At 51.9% G+C, this 19667-nt stretch overlaps 7 protein-coding genes across 7 annotated transcripts; 1 reads left to right on the top strand and 6 right to left on the bottom strand.

Annotated features, from left to right (window-relative positions):
- Nucleotides 1–354: 354 nt before the first annotated feature.
- On the top strand, nucleotides 355–1231 carry N7515_004980 (uncharacterized protein; the record flags this gene model as incomplete). Its single annotated transcript, XM_056665724.1, has 3 exons — nucleotides 355–396; nucleotides 468–486; nucleotides 552–1231. 3 exons carry the CDS (start codon nucleotides 355–357, stop codon nucleotides 1229–1231), a joined length of 741 nt encoding a protein of 246 aa, XP_056522674.1.
- A 156-nt stretch (nucleotides 1232–1387) lies between these two features.
- Nucleotides 1388–2257, bottom strand: N7515_004979 (uncharacterized protein; the record flags this gene model as incomplete). The annotated part of the gene is made up of 2 exons (XM_056665723.1): nucleotides 1388–1768; nucleotides 2114–2257. The coding sequence occupies 2 exons, from the start codon at nucleotides 2255–2257 to the stop codon at nucleotides 1388–1390; spliced, it is 525 nt and encodes a 174-aa protein (XP_056522673.1).
- A 619-nt stretch (nucleotides 2258–2876) lies between these two features.
- Nucleotides 2877–3805, bottom strand: N7515_004978 (p24 family protein; the record flags this gene model as incomplete). Its single annotated transcript, XM_056665722.1, has 4 exons — nucleotides 2877–2894; nucleotides 2962–3149; nucleotides 3217–3424; nucleotides 3608–3805. 4 exons carry the CDS (start codon nucleotides 3803–3805, stop codon nucleotides 2877–2879), a joined length of 612 nt encoding a protein of 203 aa, XP_056522672.1.
- Nucleotides 3806–4770: 965 nt separating this feature from the next.
- Nucleotides 4771–11500, bottom strand: N7515_004977 (putative myosin class II heavy chain (MHC); the record flags this gene model as incomplete). The annotated part of the gene is made up of 4 exons (XM_056665721.1): nucleotides 4771–5197; nucleotides 5262–7038; nucleotides 7127–7782; nucleotides 7827–11500. The coding sequence occupies 4 exons, from the start codon at nucleotides 11498–11500 to the stop codon at nucleotides 4771–4773; spliced, it is 6534 nt and encodes a 2177-aa protein (XP_056522671.1).
- Nucleotides 11501–12660: 1160 nt separating this feature from the next.
- On the bottom strand, nucleotides 12661–13741 carry bgt1 (1,3-beta-glucanosyltransferase Bgt1; the record flags this gene model as incomplete). Its single annotated transcript, XM_056665720.1, has 3 exons — nucleotides 12661–13057; nucleotides 13118–13411; nucleotides 13482–13741. The coding sequence occupies 3 exons, from the start codon at nucleotides 13739–13741 to the stop codon at nucleotides 12661–12663; spliced, it is 951 nt and encodes a 316-aa protein (XP_056522670.1).
- A 1915-nt stretch (nucleotides 13742–15656) lies between these two features.
- N7515_004975 (putative RNA export mediator Gle1) lies at nucleotides 15657–17310 on the bottom strand (the record flags this gene model as incomplete). Its single annotated transcript, XM_056665719.1, has 2 exons — nucleotides 15657–16424; nucleotides 16483–17310. The coding sequence occupies 2 exons, from the start codon at nucleotides 17308–17310 to the stop codon at nucleotides 15657–15659; spliced, it is 1596 nt and encodes a 531-aa protein (XP_056522669.1).
- A 768-nt stretch (nucleotides 17311–18078) lies between these two features.
- On the bottom strand, nucleotides 18079–18273 carry N7515_004974 (uncharacterized protein; the record flags this gene model as incomplete). The annotated part of the gene is made up of 1 exon (XM_056665718.1): nucleotides 18079–18273. The coding sequence occupies one exon, from the start codon at nucleotides 18271–18273 to the stop codon at nucleotides 18079–18081; it is 195 nt and encodes a 64-aa protein (XP_056522668.1).
- Nucleotides 18274–19667: the final 1394 nt, after the last annotated feature.

Raw genomic sequence — 19667 nt, 5'->3', positions numbered from 1 at the left:
TACTTTAGGTAGGCACGTCACCGAGATCACACATGTAGGAGTGTATCCCCACCACTCTTATTCGTTAGTCCGGCCTAGGACCGCAGATCAGAGTTGAGTGGATCTGGTCGTGCCCTTGCCATGTCTCTGGGATGATTTGAGTATTGTTTGGCCCCGATGCCCTTGCTAAGGCGAGGGTGGAGTGGCACATTCCCAGCACAGGGGCAAAAAAAAACCCCCGAGGGCCCTGGCAGATTCCCGGTGGCATCATTCCTTCTTTCTGCCTCCTCGCGCAAGAACTTTCTTTATAGAAACACTCCGAGTGGGATTATATCTCACGGTTTCCTTCGGCGAAGATAATCCACGGTTATCACGATGAGGTTCCTGTGTCTCCCAGGAGGCTATTGCAGCGCCATTGTATGTCAAGCATCTTCTCTGCACGTGGGCTCAGATTCCTAGATCTCTTGACACTGACCATATGCAATTAGGCACTCAAAACACAGCTAGGTAAGGTGGTGCAGGAGATACGACGTCAAAAAAGAAAGATGGTCTAACGGGAGACGTGGGTCCAGGGCCGTTCTACGATGCGCTCCGGGCCAATGGAAAGGCCGATTTTCACTATGTTCAAGGCACGACAGAAGTACATGTTCCTCCTGAACATGCTGGGTTTTTCGGTCCCCCGCCCAACTATACCTTTATGAAGGTTGATGGGCCCGCGCCGGTCCATCTGAATATGAGCGATTTTCCAAAACGCGATACCCCAGAAGAGGCCATGAAAGTGGCTAGAGACATGGCCGGCGATCCCACGTTCTCCTGTATTGTCGAGGTAGTGGACCGTCTGGTCGACATTCTCGACAGTGAAGGCGACATTGATGGTGTTCTTGGCTACTCTGAAGGTGGCCAGATTGCTGCATCGCTAATTCTCGAGGAGCAACGGAGGGAAAGGGAACTGGGCCGGAAACCTCGACTTAAATGCGCAATCTTCTTCTGTGGATGGCCACCAATGCACCCGGTGACTGGGAAGATTACCCTCGCTGATGACTTCGATGAAGAACCGATCACGATCCCCACCTGTCATGTCGTCGGTGCGTCAGATCCGTTCCTGGATGGCTCGATGGCATTATACAATATGTGCGATGTCGACAACGCTGATTTGTTCGACCATGGTGGAGGTCACGTACTTCCGCGAGGCAAGCAGACTGTTGAAGAGCTTGTTGTAACTGTGCGTGAGATGATCAACTCTGTAGCGTGATTGTTGCAGCGCATTGTATATGAAATTGCCACCTCGGTAGGTAGCAACCAAATATCACCTGCATCGTCGCAATACTACTTCCAATTGGGTTAAATTGGCTCCGCTCATACATAAATACATGTACATAGCAAATTTCATCACACATGCCCGTGTAGCCTACTGTAACAGCGGCCTTGTCTCTGCCTCTGTCCCCTCCAATTGGAAGGGAAAGAGACTAACAAAGGACGCAAGTCGAAAACCCCAGAAATGCCCTCGGGGCTCCTCTTGCTCTTCCACTTCGATTTGTTCGTAGTCATCTTCCTTCCAGCGCCGTTGTATCCGACGTACAAGCCACACCAACCCAACCACCATCCCCCCCAAAGCCAGCGTCGCTAGAACAGCAACCGAGACCGATATAACAGTCAATGTGCTAGCGTGGCACCCAAAAGAAATCGCCCTCAACTCCCATTCCTCTTTCGAGCCAAGGGGGCAAATACCCGACGAGCCAATGGGCGCAAGTATCGGGACCCGTGAGGGGTTAGGAACACACGTCGAAGACTAAAGAGATCAGAGATCAATAGTCAGCTTCCGCCAGCACGGAGCAGAGGGTTATGTGGCTGATCTTGCTGATCTGGTATGTTTCCAACACGTCAAGCTGAGCAAAAGAGCAATAGGTGATGGGGCCTCCCCCTCATTCCGGTGGGGATGCAAGGGCGCACGATTGTGAAACAAAGTTCGCGTAAATAGAATGCGAAAAGCGGAAAGAGGGAGGGTTGGAAGTAATCATATTGATACACAGTAGAAAGAAGATGAGGGTTCAAATATCGCGGGTTGGCCAATATCTGACATGTGATGTTTTTGGGTACTCGGCAGATCCATACGGGAAACCTTTTTTTGACCTACTATAGCGCACCAGCTGCAGGGTACATCTCCAGTCAGACAGTATGAGCACGACTGCCGACGCCAGCAGACATGAAAGAGCGGATCGTTGGGCTCAGGGCTGTTCAAGGGGATGCTGTGGTTTCCCAGGAGCTCGAGGTCGTCCATGGTCAACCTAGGATGCCATGTAAGGTTCTTAGTCGTAGAGAGTTGGGGGACTGATCCTGTCTTCGGTCAATAATCGGTTTCGCTCGGTCTCCTTACATTGACAGATAGAGCTACTGAATGTGAATGTGTTGAGTTGACGCTGTCGAAGGTCCTAAGTTGCGGGGTCAAAGTATACCCGTCCCGTCACGATAAAAAGGATGCGAAGCCGCTTGAAACCACTGGACAACTTGCTTTTGTATAGCGAGGCCTCATTTGCATGTGCTGAAGAAAGGCAATAACCAATTGCTGGAATTGACGTAGTTGGGACTCCGCATTTTGTGCTGCGGTGCTTTTGCTCGCTCCTGCATCTAAGAACCGTCTACGACCTCGTACGATGTACAGGCATCATTCCAAGGACCACAATACTGGTCATCTGGCTCGCTTTGGTGGTACAGATTCATATTAGATAGGCTAGTGCATGATACCATGGCGTGAGAACGTGATAAAATTCATCCTGGTAACTCGCTGAAGACGAACTGGCCCAGGAATTCGAGATCCACAATCATCGCTCGTCGACATATGCATAACAAAACGTGGAAGGAAGGGTTTTAGTGATCAAATAAATAACGATAGATCCAGCTCAGACCACGCGCTTGACCTACAATAGCAAAGAGGAATTTAGTACCTTGTCTGCGCAACGCTCAACGAAAAAGAAATCAACGTACCTCGAAGAATCTCTTGAGCCACCACACCTGGAACACACCCTCGCCAATGACCACCATCAACTGGAACATGCTCCACCACTTGACACGGCCGTTGGTGCTCTCTGCGGTGTTGCGGTGTACCCGCTCGCGGACAACGATGTACGACTGCTCGTCCTTCACCTGCGTCAAAGCCTCGGAGAGTTTGCGGACTAATGAACCAAATAATCAGTCTCGACTTCTCTTGCGTTGGTGCTATCTGTGGTTTGGCACACTTACCTTCCACCTCAAGGGGATCCTGCGCCATCTCATGCTCGGGGACATAAACAATTCCGTGGACATTGAAGGAGACCTCCTTGGAGTTGGAAGTCCAGCCTTCGTTGCTGAAGCAGTAGTTGTATTTTCCGTCAGCCTGTGCGGTGAAGGAGTAATCATCGGAAGCAACGGCCTGCTTGAAGTACTGGCGGTTTCTCAGGGGATCCTCGACCTGCGGTGATGGAGCGTTAGCATTCTTTGCTCTTTTTTCCTTTTTTTCAATCGAACCATCGATCCCAATCTACCAGCTGGACCAGTTACGAAGCATAGGTTCTAGAACCGATGTCCCGCCCTGAAGCAGCAGCGTAGAAAGAGAAACCCAGATCCAAACATGCCGAACCCCAGGATATCATACCCAGAAATCAATCTCCAAATTTCCACTTCCTCCAAACTCCCTATCTCCAACCTGGAAAGAAACAGTCATGACATCGTCGCGGTGCAGGGACTCGTGGAAGCATTCTCGTGTGTGAGCCTTGAGCTGGATGGTGTGTGCAGTCGCGGCGGTGATCCACCCCAGCGCGGTTACCAGGATGGTGCTTGTTGAGAATCGCATGGCGAAGGTTTTGTGCTGACTCTGGTGAGTCTGCAGGGAATGGGCGGATGAGAGTGGGTGGTGATGTCGGTGATGGTCTCAACGCGCAAGGTGTCAATTGGAGACGCTCGGACCACCTTCGATAAACACCGCTCCGTCGTGGTCTTGGCAAGGGTATACTGTGTTAGGGAGGGATAATGAGCTTCAACAATTCTTTATTGGTGGTATGACATATCATGCAGAGTAATTGTCATGCTTCGGCTACCTATCTCCAGATGCAAGATTGACTCAATCCATTGATGAGGGTTACCTTTGTTTGGAACCTACCTACACACCTACTGTGTTATATATCGCATACGGTGCGGCCCGGCATCATCTACAGTTCACGGTTTGGCACCTATCCATTTTGATGGAACAAACCTCTTCTTATTTTAAAAGGGCTGGAGTAGTTATACTTAGTCGGGAATCTATTAAAGGAGGATAACCCGGGCATGGAAGTCTTGGATTCCTTCAAATCAACACAGTCACCAATAATATGGCCATAAGAAATCACGAGACAATGACAATACAAGAGTAAACAACAGTAATATAGAACAGTCAGAAAGTAAAGAGTGACAGAGTGACAAGTATTGACTATTAGTATGTATAGACGGGGTAAACGATAGAACATTCGAAAGGGTAAAGGATATTCAATGTACAAGTCTCCCATTGGAAACAAAGGGCAATGCAAGCAAATCCAAAACTGGGTGGTATCAAATCCGAGAAACGCAATCGATCAGCGGCAGGACCGGAAGATAGGTATGTATGTTGAAGGGGGAATATGGTTGTAACGAGAGGAGATAAATGTTGGTAAATCAGCGCTGAAGCACAGATAAAACATGACGAAAGACAAAGATTGGGTTCGTTTGCGGATCATTCTTTTTAGTGATGAGGGGAAAGCAAATGTGAACTGAGACGAGATGTTGATTTGATCAAATACAACGCCATCATTCTTCCTCAGTGGATGGTTCATCGGAAGAGGAGACATCAGCATCAACGTGAGCATCAACTCCTTCAGCCTCCGCCTCATCAATCTGAGGTCCGAACGGGCCCTCATCATCTCTCTCCTTCGGTGATGCCGAAACCATCCCGTCAACGGTGCTCTCATTCTCATCTGCGAAGCTGCCATCCTCATAAGTCGCCGGCTCAGCATCATGATCATAGCTCGAGCGACGCATAAGAGGGGGCGTGGTAGGTGGTTCTGCAACAGCCGCCTGGCTGCGAACTGAGCCGCGTCTGGGAGTCGAGTTTAAGCCTCTCAAAGGACGAGTTTGCGCGAACCGCGCGGCAGCACTGGTCTGTGCTCCAGTGCTGTTCTCGCGGAGGTGAGAGCTCGGGGGAGTCAGGAGACCCGAGAGGAAAGCGCCGGCGTTACTGGGCTTTGACGGTGTCTGGTCGGAGGAGGCGTTGGATGATTCACGGGCTTTGCGCCAATTACCCCAGGCTGCGGCTGCGGCAAGGGGGGAGGGAGCGCGGGGAGGCGGCGAGATCAGAGAGGGAAGGGAGGTTGCCGGATGTTAAGCGTTCTTTCTCTTGCTGTTGCATTTGGAGGTTGGCTTTGAGGCGGATGGCTGCGTCGCGGACGGCTTGCTGGTTGAAGTTGGGTCTGGAGACGGTTTGGATGATGTCTTGTAGGTCGTCGATGCGGACGCCGAGGAGCTCGCGGAGCCAGGTGATCTCAGTATCCTTCTCCTTGAGCTTATTTGGTGCGTCCTTGTCGAACGTGGAGATTTCTTGCTCGAGCTCCTCGATGCGTGTCTCGCGCTGCTGGAGCTGATCTTGGAGCACAAAGATTGATTCACGAAGGGCCTGAGGGGAGATACGCTCGGGCTCTGCAGATCCTTTGTGGTAGGATATCGACGGCGTTGCCCGCGAGTGCGAGACATCCGCGACTGGGACAGGTGCCGAGTTGGGGTTTGCCTTGGCACTGTGGGCTGCCTCGGCAGCAGCACGAGCAGCAGACTGAGCGATCTCAAGTCTCTCCTCTAGGTGACTCACGCGCTCCTGGAGATGCTTAGCCTTCTCCTCGGAGAGGGCCAAGCGCTCCATGTTGTGACTATCGCCACGTGCGCGATCCTCAGAAGAGTTGTGCAGAGCGCGAGCGTGACGTTCACGCAGATCATTAAGTACTCGCTCATGCATCTTGCGGGTTTCATCAATTGCAAGGTCTTTAGCAGCCAGGGCGGTAACCTTCGAGTCCCGGGCTTCCTCAAGAAGAAGCTCATAGCGCTCACGGGAGGTATCAGCATCCATGCGGTTGTTGTCAAGTTGGGTCTGCAGGCGGATGATCTGGGCCTCGAGCTCGGCACGCACGATGTTAACTTGACTGTTGGCAGCCTCAAGGTCTGCCTCCATCGAGGAACGAGTGCGCTGGATCTCGATGCGGCTGCTTTCACGGGCTTCGGTGAACTCCCGTTCGAAGCGGGCAGACTTGATCTGCAACTCACGGTTCTCATCCCGGAGACTGGTGATAAGCTCCTCCAGTCTAGCGTTTTCTTGCTGAGATTGCTCATGAATGAACTTCAACCGCGTGGTTTCGCGATCGCGCTTCTCGAATTCGCGAACATCTTCCTCGAGCTTCTCGCGCAACTGGAGCTCGCGAGAGTGAGCCGCGCGCAGCTCGTTGTGCCTGGCATTATGCTCTTCTTCCTTCTTGCGCCAGGAAGCTTGATCGCGGGTAATATCAGTGGTGACGTTGAGCATGTCAGCCTGGAGACGATCGAACTTCTCGGTGAGGTTCTGGCGAGAGATCATATTGTCCTCAATGCGAGTTCTCAAGTGATCAATAGTCTCGTGAAGAGACTTGTTCTCGCTCTTGGTGGCTTCAAGTTGACGGCGGAAGTTATCGCTGGAAATGCGGTACTCATCAAGGGTACCCTCGAGCGCAATGTTCTTTGTAGACAGCTCGGCGATAGTGACCTTGAGGGTCTCGCTCTCCTCCTCAAGAGACTCAGTACGGAACTGCATCCTCTCGAACGCAGGAATCTTCTCTTCCTTGAACTGGAGAAGACGGGCCTCAGCACTTTCAGCGGCAGCGCTATGACGAGCGGCATCTTCTTCGGCAAACTTCAAGAGTCGCTGGAGCTCCGCCATAGAGTCCTGCGCGTTGCGACGATCCTTGTACTCCTGGTCGGCACGCTCGTCAGCGGCTCGTAACATGCTCTTTAGACCATCAATCTGTAGCATGAGGCTGTCTGCACCGATCTCCTCGGCCTCTGTAAGACGCGGGGACGGAGTTGGGGGGGGTCTGCGAGGCAATCTGCTGAGCCAAATGCTTGGCCATAGTTTGCTCGAGAATCTCACGCATATCGCCGACAGGATCCTGGGCAAGCTTCTTGATGGTGAGAGCCTGGAGTTCCGCAATGCTCTCCTTGAGCTGTGATATCTCGCTATGGCTGGAGTGTGGTGCAACGCGTTGAGGTATGTCATGGGTAACCAAAGCCTCCATGACAACGTTCTTGAGCATCTCCAGCTTTCGCTCCCTCATGTTGTGGGGTGAGCGATCGCGAGCTGAAGCTCCCTCGGCGTCACCATCGTCCTCATCATCAGCGTCGCTGTCTTCCATTTCAGCGGATGTGCTACGGTAGACCCTTCTGCTTGCAGTGCCTGTGGCGATGGATGCCACCGACTGCTGGATGACAGCCAGAGCACGCTCCATAGGACCCAACCGCTCGTCGATGGCAGAGCCAACAAGGTCATTGATGCGACGGTCAAAGAAGCGATTCCGGTTCATGAACTTCTCGTCCTCGCCCTCGGATATCATATCGTCCCAGTCACTGACATGATCATTTTCAGTGACGAGTTGGCGCACAGGGGACTGAAGACGGGAGATAAGGCTCTTCTGGGGAGAGAAGGTAGCATTGCTGTTAGCGTCGACGTCTGAGCCAAGCTTGGGGATGCTGAGCTTGTAGGTCTTGGGAAGTCCACCCGGGCTCGGGCTGGGGGCTCGCTTCGCGCCTCTGCTGAACCGAAACGTTGTTCCTTTGTGGGACCGCCCATTGACTCTGTGAGGTGATCCTGTCGGTGCTGGAAGGGAGTAGCGTGTATCGTGTTGTAAGGCGTCGCCTGTCGCTCGATTCCAACATCCGCGTCATCGTCATTGAGCTGTTCCATAATCGCGTTGAGTTCCTCATCGTCAGGTGAGTCATTGCCATTTTCGGAGCCCCATGGACTGGCGTAATCGCGGGGCTGACGAGAGATAATTTCTGCTTGCTTGCTAGTCGAGGTATTGGCCTCAGGCTTTGCCTGACGTGGGGATGGCGCTTTCTCTGATGGGCTTGCAGTGGCGAAGCGCGAAGCCATGAGCCCACCTTGCTTAGCTTTGTTTTCAGCGGGACGTTTAACGGGCGTTTGGATAGGCTTCTTCTCGACAGCTTGTTCTTCGACCAGCTTCGGCGCAGCAAAGTTAGATGGCTGGACTGTTGTGGGAACAAATTCAGAAACAGCAGGTTTGAATTCAAAGGCTGGCGCAGTGGCCGACAGTGTAGTGCTCTTGACAGAAGCTTTGGAGTCTTGAGGAGCATGCTCAACGTGTTTCGAGACAGTGACCGATGTATCGTCGCCGGCAGCGGGCTCCTTCGGCTCACGCTCTTCAATGACGATGTCATCGGAGGCCTGCGCACGGATTGGTGATCCAGGCTCGGATCTGTTTTCAGCCTCGCGCTTTGCGTCGAACAAAGTCCAAGTATCAGCTTCGCTGACCGGGGTACCTGCCCGCTCTGCCGGGTCCTTATCCTCGGGATTGGCATTCTCCTTGCCCTCAGCAACGGCATGAAGCGAGCTGGAAGCTTGAGTGTTGCCTGCTTCGCCCAAAGGATGTGTTGAGATGCTATATCTAGCCTCATCGGCGTGGCCGACACGAGCACGCTTGTGGCGGTCGGTAGGACCTGGTCGATTGTTGGGATCATCATCTTCGGACTGCTCTTTGTTACCCTTCTCTTGTTCAACCTCATCGGGTCGCACAATGGGAATAGCCTTGGACTTCTTGGGAGGCTTGGTGATCTCGTTGAGGTCAATATTACCGAAGATTTTTGTGCGACCAGCCGAAGGTTGCTCGGAGCTTGCATTGGATTGAAGGCTAGCAGATGGATTGAAGACAGGAGCATCGACGTTGAATGATGCGGCGGAAAACTTGAATGCAGAACTGCCACCGGGCTTGTGGTTTGAGCTGTGATCTATCGAGCCATTCATGCTGCTGCCAGGCGCAAACGAAGTACCAAGGGTGATACCAAATCCTTGGCCGCCGAACTGGAATGGGTCGTTGCCGAACGGCACTGGTTGGGGATTTAACGATGCGGTGGGGTCAAACTCCTTGGCTGCCACATTGAGGGACGAACTTGAGAGCTGCGACTGGTGGCCTCCGTGATAGGACTGGCCGCTGGGCTGGGCCTCGTGCCATGGCGCCTGACGAGTCTGCGGGGTGCCAGCAACACTGGGGTTCGTATCGAGATCAGATCCATCTTGGCCACTGTGCTGTTGATATTGATCGCCATAGAATTGGTGGGTGAGCTGATGTTGAGCGAAGGAATGAGATGGGTGACCAGAGGCATTCTGTACGTGATGTCCATTTTCTGGCACTCCCCAGCGTGACTTCAACATGCTTGGGTTGAGAGCCGCATGGTCGACATCGCGGTAATCGTCCTCTAGTTGTCGTTCGATCGAGTGTTCCAGATGGTAATCGGTATGTGTCATCTGGTCCAGTCCTCTTTGTAGCGTCTCGCTCAGATTATGACCGTGACCACGAGGTGTGGGGTGGGCAATCTCAACATTCGACGCATGGAAGTGATCAGGGTGTCCGTTAACAGGGGTCTGAGGGACCTGATATGGCAGGCCGTTCTGGTGCATACCATGACCGAATCGGTCGTCGAAAGCACCCTTGTCATTGAATCCAGCGGGGAAGGATCCCTGCTCATGGAGTGGAGACACCGGCGATAGCATCGAGGAGAATTTGCCCATTGCTCCTGGGCCAGCCGAAGAAGCTGCCTGCCGGGGATTTATGAAGCCCTGAGGTGTCATAGATCCCTGAGCTGGAGGCGTGGGCTGGAACTGGTATGGGAACCCGCCCATCATGTTCTGCTCTACACCCATGAAGGGTGGCTGCATACCAAATTGTGAGCCAGGTGTAGGCATTGAGGATTGGTTGAAATGAGGCGAGAATGGATGAATATGGCCGAGAGGGTTGCTTGCTGCAGATCCGGTAGGGATTGGGGGAGATGCGAGACCCGGGAAAGGTGTGCCACTGGGGTGGACTGAGTAGTCCGGCGAGATGGATTGTTCGGGCTCATCGTCGCCGAATGATACTCCGAGGGCTCGAAGCTTTTCTTCCTGGAGCTCTCTGATGTAAACCTCCCACTTGGCTCTGTCCGGGAAATTGACGAGAAGTGGTTCCTTCTTCGAGATTTCATGGAGCTCATATGGGTCTGGGTACAATGGGCAGCTAAGACCCCCCAGAGTCGTCGCTACGGATGGGTCCTCGGAATCGCCAATAGTGAACCCGCGAACGTCGTATCCTTCATCCTCCCATTTTTTCATTCGTTGTTGGACATCGGCTGGTGTCAAGAGACGATATGACGGGTCCGACCCTCTCGTATCCTCGTAAGGCAGCTCGATAATGCAGGCTTTCCCACGCCAATTCAGCTTCTTTTTCCGCCGTGCTGGTTGAGCGGCTGGTTTACTGATGTCAGGGGTCGATGCGCAGAGAGGGCCCTGACTCGACGTGTCTTCTAATTTTGCCGCATCGTCCGTCGCATTGACGGGCGGAGGAGGCAACGGCTTCTCGACCGGTGAGGTCACCTCGGCGGCAGATTGTGTGATTGGGTCTGACATCTTGGTTTGTGGGGGATCTTTATCGTAAGCGAAGCCCCAAAAGTCCTCCTGGCGCAGGGTATCGGCGCGTTTGTGGGAGGTCTTGTTGACTTTGCCACGGGCAGCAGCCTTCTTCCCCACGAAATCAGAGAGCGTTGGAGTTTTCAGCAGATCTTCGGAGCGAAAGTCGTCCTCCAGACCAAGCCAATCGTCGGAAGCGTCGTCGGCAAAGTGATTTCTTGCGGTGATGAATGACGGCGCTTCGCTCCCCGAGTCGTCGCTGAGCCAATTGCTGCGCTCCGTTCGAGGCTGACCGGTAAGATACTGATTGATCCAATCCTGAGTGAAGTCCCGTATCGATTTGTCTCCGTTCTGAGGTGCGGAGTCGCGCTCCACGGGTTCAAGCGTGTCGTCGTCGTCGTTTGGGGGAACCGATCTCCGGAACTCGGTTCTGTTGGCCGATGAGACTGGCGAGCTGGGGCCAAATCCTTCGAAACCGGCTTGATCAAGTTGACTATGGGTCACTGATAGCCTCCGAGTGCTGGGTGCTGCATACGGCGATCCCCACGCGGTAGTGTAGTAGATGCTGCTTTCCGCCCTGCGATTGACCGGTGACGAGGCTCGTGAATCGTCCGTTCCACGATATGAAGATAAGAATGGGAGCGGCGGGGGCTCGAGGGTGATGCTCCGTGGGGAGGTTTGTTCACTGAGAGAGCCCGTAGTCGATGGACTCGAATCTCCTGACGTCGGAGAGGACAAAAAAAGTGAAGGGGCCAGACGCGATTCACGGACGAGACGCGTCTCTCGTGGATTTGACGGTGGATCAGACGCCGATTTGGCGGAAGAGACGGGGTGACCTAGATCTGTGGCCATCCAGCGTGGTTAGATTAACATTTTTGGAGGGGTAAAAGTTGCGATCGAAACAAGGGAGCTGAAGAATGAAGTCAAACGATCGCGTGGCAGCGCGGAGTAGGGGCTCCGATTCCACCACCAAAAAAAAAAGACTCCAAGGGGACAATGGAAAATAAATTCAAAGTACCAATCGATACACACCTTCCGTCTCGACTCCTGCAGCAAGCACTTGCTTGCCGCTCCGCTTATCGTCCAGAATGTTGAAGCATGGAAATCAAACCGGAATTGAAGACCACTGGCAAGACAACCTGGGACAAGATGATGTACAGGTTGTCCGTTTTTCTTCGGCGCGCGAACGGAGACTGAAAGAAACAAGAGAGAGAGAGAGAGAGAGATCAGAAGCACGTTGCTCAAGTCTGAACCATATCGCAGTAAGGACAAGCAAGGAACTAAGGGGAAAAAGAGGTCCTAGGACGTCACGGGTGTTGGATCGTCGTACTTGGTACTTGCTAGACCGTGGAATAGTGTGGGCTAATGCGGTGTACAGTGTACTTAGGGGGGACCCAACCATTATTTGCTTAGCGTAGGCCGAGGCCGTTGGCTTGTTGGCTCGTTGGCCGGTTGGCCGTTTAGCTTCTAATGTTGTCCCTAATTTATGAGGGTCTACTCCGTACAAGTATGCATAACGCACATGTGCCCGACACTGCTGGGATCTCAAGATTATCCTTGCCTTTGCGCAGGTACCCATCAAAGAGAGGCTTGGCCACTGGATCCTAATCACTAGTCAGTTGACTCGGTTCTCCTTGAGGCTTCTACGATTGTCCAAAAGTAAACAAAAAATTCCCGAAGTTCGGGACAAATTCAGGGGTAGAGAGGCCTTTCCATGGATGCGCCTGTGGATTCAACCGTACTATTCCGGGGCGGACAAAATGCGGGTGACTAACAATATTCACTCCCCTCTTAATTTCGCGCTTCATTTCAGAGCAAATTAGGAGAAAGCTTTGAAGAGTAAGATGTTCGCATAACTAGTTATTGTATAACTAAGTTGTATAAGCTATTGGGCCATATTTCCATTTGATCAATCCGCAGAAAAAATTGAGTACAATTTGAAAAAGATAAAAGCCGGTCCCCGTCAAAGCATCTAACCAGGGACACTGGGACCAAAAACACAAATCTCACATCTATTTAGGGCAAGAGGTGTCGAACTTGGACTTGCGGTCCGCAGTGAAGAGACCCCAGTGCTTCTCATCCTTAAGCTCGCCGTTGTCACCCTTACTATCGGGCTTCCAGGACTCGTCAAAGGCCTCGAAGTAGAACAGATCGACACCCCAGTCGAGCATACCGCAGATACCGGTCTTCCAGAACTTTTCAGCATTCTTGGTACCCGCCTTGGCATCTTCGTAGTCCGAACCGCCATCGGTAGGCCAGCCAGTCTCGCCGTTGACAATGTTGATCTTATCGGCGTTGTCACCGGCAACCTTCTGGATGTGCTCCATCGCACCAGCCATGTCGTCGAAGTAGGTCTTGTAAGCCTTGTCGGCGGCGGTTCCTTGCCAGTAAGCGAAAGCGTTGCTCAGACTAGGAAAAAGTGTCAGCATTGGTGCGAACATATAATGACTCCGCGGCGCGTCCACTTACACGTAGGTGACGATAGGCTCCTGGGTGAAGAGGGCATCGGCAGTACCATCGGCGAACTTGTTCCAGCTGTCAGCGGTGCCGACAAGGACACCCTTGGGAACACCTTTCATAACGTGGCTGATATATGTGTGGAGCTGAGGTCCGGTCAAGTCGCCGCGGTAGAGAGTTTCAGAGCCAACAGTGATGGCGTGAATGGCGTCCTCATTTCCGGGGATGGCCTTCTGAATCGCGGCCCAATCGGCCTTGAAGGAAGGCTCCTCCAACAGGTTGTCCTTATCGGTGGGCTTACCAACCCTAGCGAGAAAGAGAAATACCAGGTCAGAGATGAATCACATAGATGAGGAGAGCTCAAGCAGAAACTTACCACATGCCCAAAACGACCTTGAAACCCTTGTTCTTGGCGGCAGGCAGGATGTTTTGAGGGGCATGGCACTCCGTGCCGGAGTAGGTACGGACGAGAGTGGACAGGCCCTTCAGGGCATCGAAATCAGCTTCATAATCGCTGGTGGACTTGCAAGTACCGTCGGCATTCTTGTCACCAAGCGAGAAACCCAGGGTACCCTTCGCAGAGACCAGAGCCGGGGCGGCGGCCAGCAGGAGGGAAAGGAGAGAGGAAGCACGCATTGTGAAGTGCGTAATGAGGGGAATTGACCGAAATGAGTGTGAACAAAATGAGAATGGGTAAATGAGCGTGGAGGTTTATAAAGGAAAGAAAAAGCGAAGTACGTCAGAAAACCCAGAGAGATCCAAAGGTTGGAACTGGAGATTGGGGGGTGAAAGAGGGTTTCGGCCCTGACAGGGTCTTGGACTTTGGGCTTAAGTGGAGGAGCTCCAGTTCCTGACATTAGGGGGTTTGGCCAATCTGCCAATTTTCTATTCTTGGACCCATGGATGAAACATTCTCCTTTAATGGTCTGGACTTTCTGACTTCACTGCAGCTGTATCTTTCAATTCATCTAACCTGTGTGACTTTAACGATTGATGTTACTATGGGACCTTTTCTTACGCTTGTTTCTCACTACAGTAACAAACAACCATTTTCACAACTAATGAAAGCCTCTGATCTCCTTAATTCGAACCTGATTATTGCACCAAGAGTGCCACCCGTCAACCTACCATTCGATGCGAAGTCGTGAAGTCGTTGATGTCACGAGCATCCATTAACAAAGCCCAGCTATCCGTGTCCACACGGATCCCTGGGAAAAGGGACCCATGTGGAGAGCATTGGGGAAAAATCGATCGATGGCAAAGAACCGCATTGTGTTCGATTATCCACACCGCCTGCGGCCTTGCCGATCCGATGCGATCGCCTATGAGAGATCCACGGGGGACTGTCTTGAAGATTGGTTTGCCTATGGTCTATGGGAATCTAGCCAGCTTGACTCTTTGACGAGCATTGCTCTGTCACCCATAGCCCCTGGGGATGAAATGGTGACCCGGCTTGTCCGTCGTTGCCTGATGGTGTCCCTTGCAGCCGAAATGCTGAGATAGGTCATACCAAGGTTCGATAGTTTCACAGTCAGGAAATCATCTGCCGGTGTACCTAAGGTGAGAAAGTAGATTACATGTACATGCGGGATACCTCCGAGTTCTCCTCCCGGTGTGCATTGGTTGATTGCTACGGTCCACAGGCTACCACAGCTGGCCCCATGAAGTTGATATTTTGGGGTCAACGATCCAGATCGGATCACATACAATGATGATGATTATGATGATGTTCTCATTGGCTCGATTTGGCCCAAGCCCTAAGCTGCTATGCGGGGTGAGATCACATACAATACGGGGATGCAAATCCCCGTCTAGCTATCATTGGGAAGCGGGAGAACCCTCGTCGTCTTACTAGTATGCTTTTCTACGTGGAACCTAGGATCCCATGAGTTAGATCTAGCGAATAATACCGTGACTACAATGCACTGTTCAGTAGCTGGGACAGAGACCGATTGTCTCGCCATTCGCCGGGCCGGCATCTTCCGGGTTTGCAAGTACATGGTCGCGACAAAGATATTTCCATCCGAGCAAGCCGCGCGAACGGAACAGGGTTTGTTGGATATGGATGTGTGGTGGCGAGGTGGAGCGAGACATGGACATGGTCCATGGGAGCCAAGGTGCGGGATGGCGGTCTCCAACGTTAATTGCGGAGGGACTGACGAAAACAGCCATGTACACAATTGGAGTATTGTTACTTCTTCAAGTCATATATTGGGTGCATAGTATCCACACAGCGAGCTTCTGTACCAGCTAGCAAATGCTACGGATCCCTGTGCTGTCCACTCGTGCTGTATCCTTATCGCTTGAATCGTTCGCTATGTCCTGGCATTGCAGATGGAGACATCAGTGTCTGTGAATGGGCTCTCCGTACAGAGTGTGGCATTTGAAATTCGTGATGAGACTTGGCGACAACCGATCACCGCTAAAAAAACAAATAGATTAAAACAAAATAAAACGCCAGGTTTGTTGTGCCTATATTGCCTCCAGCACCTGCCGCTGGGGCGACCTGTACCCGTCGAAATTCGCAAATCCGTAACGCCTCCCGGCCCGGTCAAAGGAGCACATTCTTCTCTCGAAGGTATAAATCCCGAAGAGTGCTCAACTGAGTCACCGCCATGGTCTCTCGTTGCAGCTTGCGAGGCAAGTCCACGATGGCATATCGCATGAGGGCGACTCCATACTGCCCGAAGAACCCAATGATCCTTTCGCCTGACGATCGCAGCAGTGCTGCCAGGAGGGCAACCTGTGTCTCCTGCAGTTCGGCAGGCGGGATGGCAAGGATCTTATGAAGGGTAGCCCAAAACATGGTGTTTGGGAACGGGTTTTGGCGTGGAGATTTGGCGAAACTGCGAAGGGTAATAGCAGCAAATCCAGCACCAAGTGCAGTCATGCGGTCCATATGTGCTGACTCTGGGATCCAGGAGCCAGTATCTGCAGAACGCCACCAACCCAGGACGCGACGGCCTCCCTCAGTCTTATCATTGCCTGTGAAGCCCCAGAGAGCTGGACACACGACACGATACTTGGCCAACATGATGTCCGACATATGGATACCCTTGTATGTAAAAATATCGAACGAGAATATCTGAGCGGCAACGATACCGATCGGCTCGGCGTGTGAGTGCTTGATAGATGCTTCGGCCAGTAGAGAAGATACCAGACTCTTTGCGAAAATGTTTAGTCCGTAAATTAACATGGCTGGGACCTTATTTTCAGAATTTGCAATCTCCTCGGGTGGGAACGCGATGAACTTCCGGATGTCGACCGTCGGCTCCTGGTACGTGAGCGCTTTCTCGAGCTCGGATTTGATTTGCGCGATCTAGTATTGATTTCGAACATCAGTAATAGATCGTCCTGGGGAGGGTTATGTTCCTCACCTGTGCCTTGTTGGCACCCGTTCCAGTTCGAAGCTGGCCAACGGACTTCTTGATCGAGCGCCGCATGTTTCCGATAGTGGTCTTGAGAGCAGGCTGGCCTTGGCTAATATCCTTCAGCCACTTGCGCATTTCCTTAAGAGTCCGATGCAATTCAACGTAACGCTGATGCACGCGGATATCTTCAGCAGAGAGAACACCGCCACCGAGCTGCTTCTGCTGGTAGCTTTGACTCTTATCCTTTGCGTCCCGCAGCGCCTTCTCGGCCTCCTCCTCTTGCTTGCGTTTTTGGTTGTCGGCCAGGTCACGTTCCTTACGAAGCTTCTCCTCAAGTGCAGCTTTGCGTGCGGTCTCAAGGGCAGCAGCTTTCTTCGCAGCCTCTGCTTCCTCCGCGGCCTTCTTTTCGGCCTTCTTCTTAGCCAGCTCCTTGGCTTGTCGTTCAGCCTCCGCGCGCGCTGCTGCCTCTTGTTCGAGTCGCAACTTTTCAGCCTTTTCGCAAGCGAGTCGGTGCTCCTCCTTTTTGCGGGCCGCCTCTTCTTTCCGCAGGCGTTCTTCCTCTTCGGCACGGATGTGGGCCTTTAGGGTCATTTCCGCTTCCTCGCGGATACGATTGTGGAAAGCAGCAGCCTCATCGAGGGCAGCTGTGTGGATTGCTTCGCGCTCGCGATCAACTCGGTCGAGATTCTCATAAAAAGACTTCCGCTCATACTGATGAACCTTCTTGAGGTCGGAGTCAAAAACTCGAACCTGCTCGAATTCGCGGACAAGGTCGAGCATGCGCTCCTTGGATACACTATCCAAGGGCGGGACATGGGTCCGAGTATGTCTCATGATGTTTGCGTGGTTGATATCAAATCGGAAGAAAGTGAGAGTTTGTTCCTACCCGTAGTCGAAAGGGAAGGCTGCAGCTTCTCTTGGGCAGTGAGGAACACTTGCGGTTGTTGGGAGGATTGGAAGGCGTAGAGATGAAAAGTGAAGTGAAGCGAAGTGAGATGAAGTAGATAGTGAGGCGATAAGGTGCGTCAAGCGCCTGAGACCATATCTGGTGTCAGAAGGATGGGGAAGTGACTTGGTCGTGAGAGCTTAGGATCAACCTAGATTCAAAGAGTAACAGGTGACGCAGCGAGGTAGAGCGATCTTGTCCGACCTCCCACGATAGATTATTGGCGAAAGAAGAGCGAATTGTGCATCGAGCAATAAGAGGATCGGACGTGGGCGCGTCAAAACTCGTGGAATGGAGGGTCCATGGAGACTGTAGCTATCGAAGATTGGGTTAGCAACTTTCGAGGGCACAAACAAACTGAAGTTCTAGCGTCGCTGCATTATAACAAACCATCCAATAAGCAACTCAATGGCCTGACGTACCTTGCACCTTCACAGTTTCATCGCAATGCTCAAAGCAAATATCCTGAAGCCCGAGAAAATAACTTACCCTATCCGTACCGTGAATTGACCTCGGAAATTTGAGACCCGCCTTCACCGCCTTTCATCACCGCCTATCAACTTCAGCACTACACAGCTCTGTACGAATGGATGCTTCATCCGATACTACTTAGAACCTTGGAAGGCTGCCCAATCCGCATACCAAAATGATGGAAGCTAAAACTTGATAAATCGCAGGTCGGCGTTCTCTCGTGACTTTCCGTACTGTCCTTCATGATCCGCAATTGTCTCGCCTATCCTCCTCTCCCAACATATCTCGCTGCCAATGGCCCACCTCGGCGGACCCTCAATCTGAGTAAGCCAAGACCCGCGAGCGTTCCCTGGTGCGCTCCCGTCTGGAAGCCTTGACATCGTTTACATCATCGTGAGCATCATCCATTTTGACTGCAGCTACAATCAATGTATGAGAAGCAAATTCTTCAAGCAGATATAGAGAATATGCCCCCAAGATTATTCCAATGTTTCACTGGACATGCCCTGTCACCGAGCTTGTTCGCTTTGTCCAGGTAAATCCCAGCGGGCCCCTAGAGTTAGCTTAATGGACCCTAAAAACTAGCCAACTTACCATTAAATGACTAGTCCAAGTCGTTCTGCATGTTCTGTACAGGGGCAGAATTACTGTGTGGATAAATTAGGCGACTCAACTCCCATTTATATGTTGTACATCAAATGTTAGATTCCAAATGATGATCCCTCAGATAAGGTACTCACATGGATCAGTCTTAACGGATGCATCAGGATGATGATGAAGTAGTAGCAATGGCGATCATCCATGGCTCCTGATGAAACGGAGTATGGCAGATAACGGTTCTAGTATTTACGCAATCCACTCCGGGATTCATCCGCTAAAGGTAGAAGAAAACTGTAATAAAACGCCGTTTGGTTATTTCCGAACAGATCCTATTCTTTCCGTACACCAATGGTCCTCTCCCCACACCTCTTTGTATCTCCAGCATCACCTTTCTTCCTTCTCCTTTCCCCCTCCCTCTCATTTCTCATCCCATCCCTCTCTTCTTTTCCCCCACCATCGCTCCTTCGAGTCGAATTAGTCGATGCTTCCATCGTCTATTATATCCTTCCCTCTAATTTCAGTACTCGCTGTCATTCTCTTCGGGGAACTACTCTGAATACCCGTCTTAGAATTTGAGAATCACCCTGAACACAAGCTCGTTCATACGCCTGATACTTCGCTGGAGCCCTAAGTTCTCCGCCGAGGTGCTTCTAAGTCGAATCCCCCTTTCTCGGTTGCAGTTGTGCTTTCCAGTGCAGCTCCACCCCCTCGGTCCTTCCAACTCTTGTTCGAAGCTTCATCCCGTTGCTACGGTATCGCTCGACCAATTCTGCCTTGATCCTACAATTGCCTCGATTTCAACTTCTGATCCTTTGATTGCCCCTCGTCTCCGCTTGGATTTGTAACAAAAAATAAGCATCATCCCACCTTGGACTCTACAGACGTCATTTTGGAATGCTAGGGTTCAAAAGTCGTCATTAGTTTCATATTGCAGGTAAGAACATTGCCATCTACGTTACGCATTGCTTTGGGGAAGTTACAACCGGATTGGTTTACCCTTGCCCTAATTATGGTGATTATTGAGGTCATTGTCAAGTTCGCTTCCTTCCCCCTGAGCTCTAAACTTCTGTTTGGTCCGCCCTTGCCTCAGGACTGGTTGATAGTTTCAAAATGCTCTTGCATCGCCATGCTTCTCTTTCTCTCACTTCCTCATTCTTCCTCTTTCTCTCACTTC

Source organism: Penicillium bovifimosum (assembly GCF_028826915.1).
Source record: "Penicillium bovifimosum strain IBT 22155 chromosome Unknown utg000004l_segment0_segment0, whole genome shotgun sequence".
NCBI lineage: Eukaryota > Fungi > Ascomycota > Eurotiomycetes > Eurotiales > Aspergillaceae > Penicillium > Penicillium bovifimosum.
The sequence above is the reverse complement of the archived record's forward strand: the minus strand, read 5'-3'. Positions and strand labels throughout refer to the sequence as shown.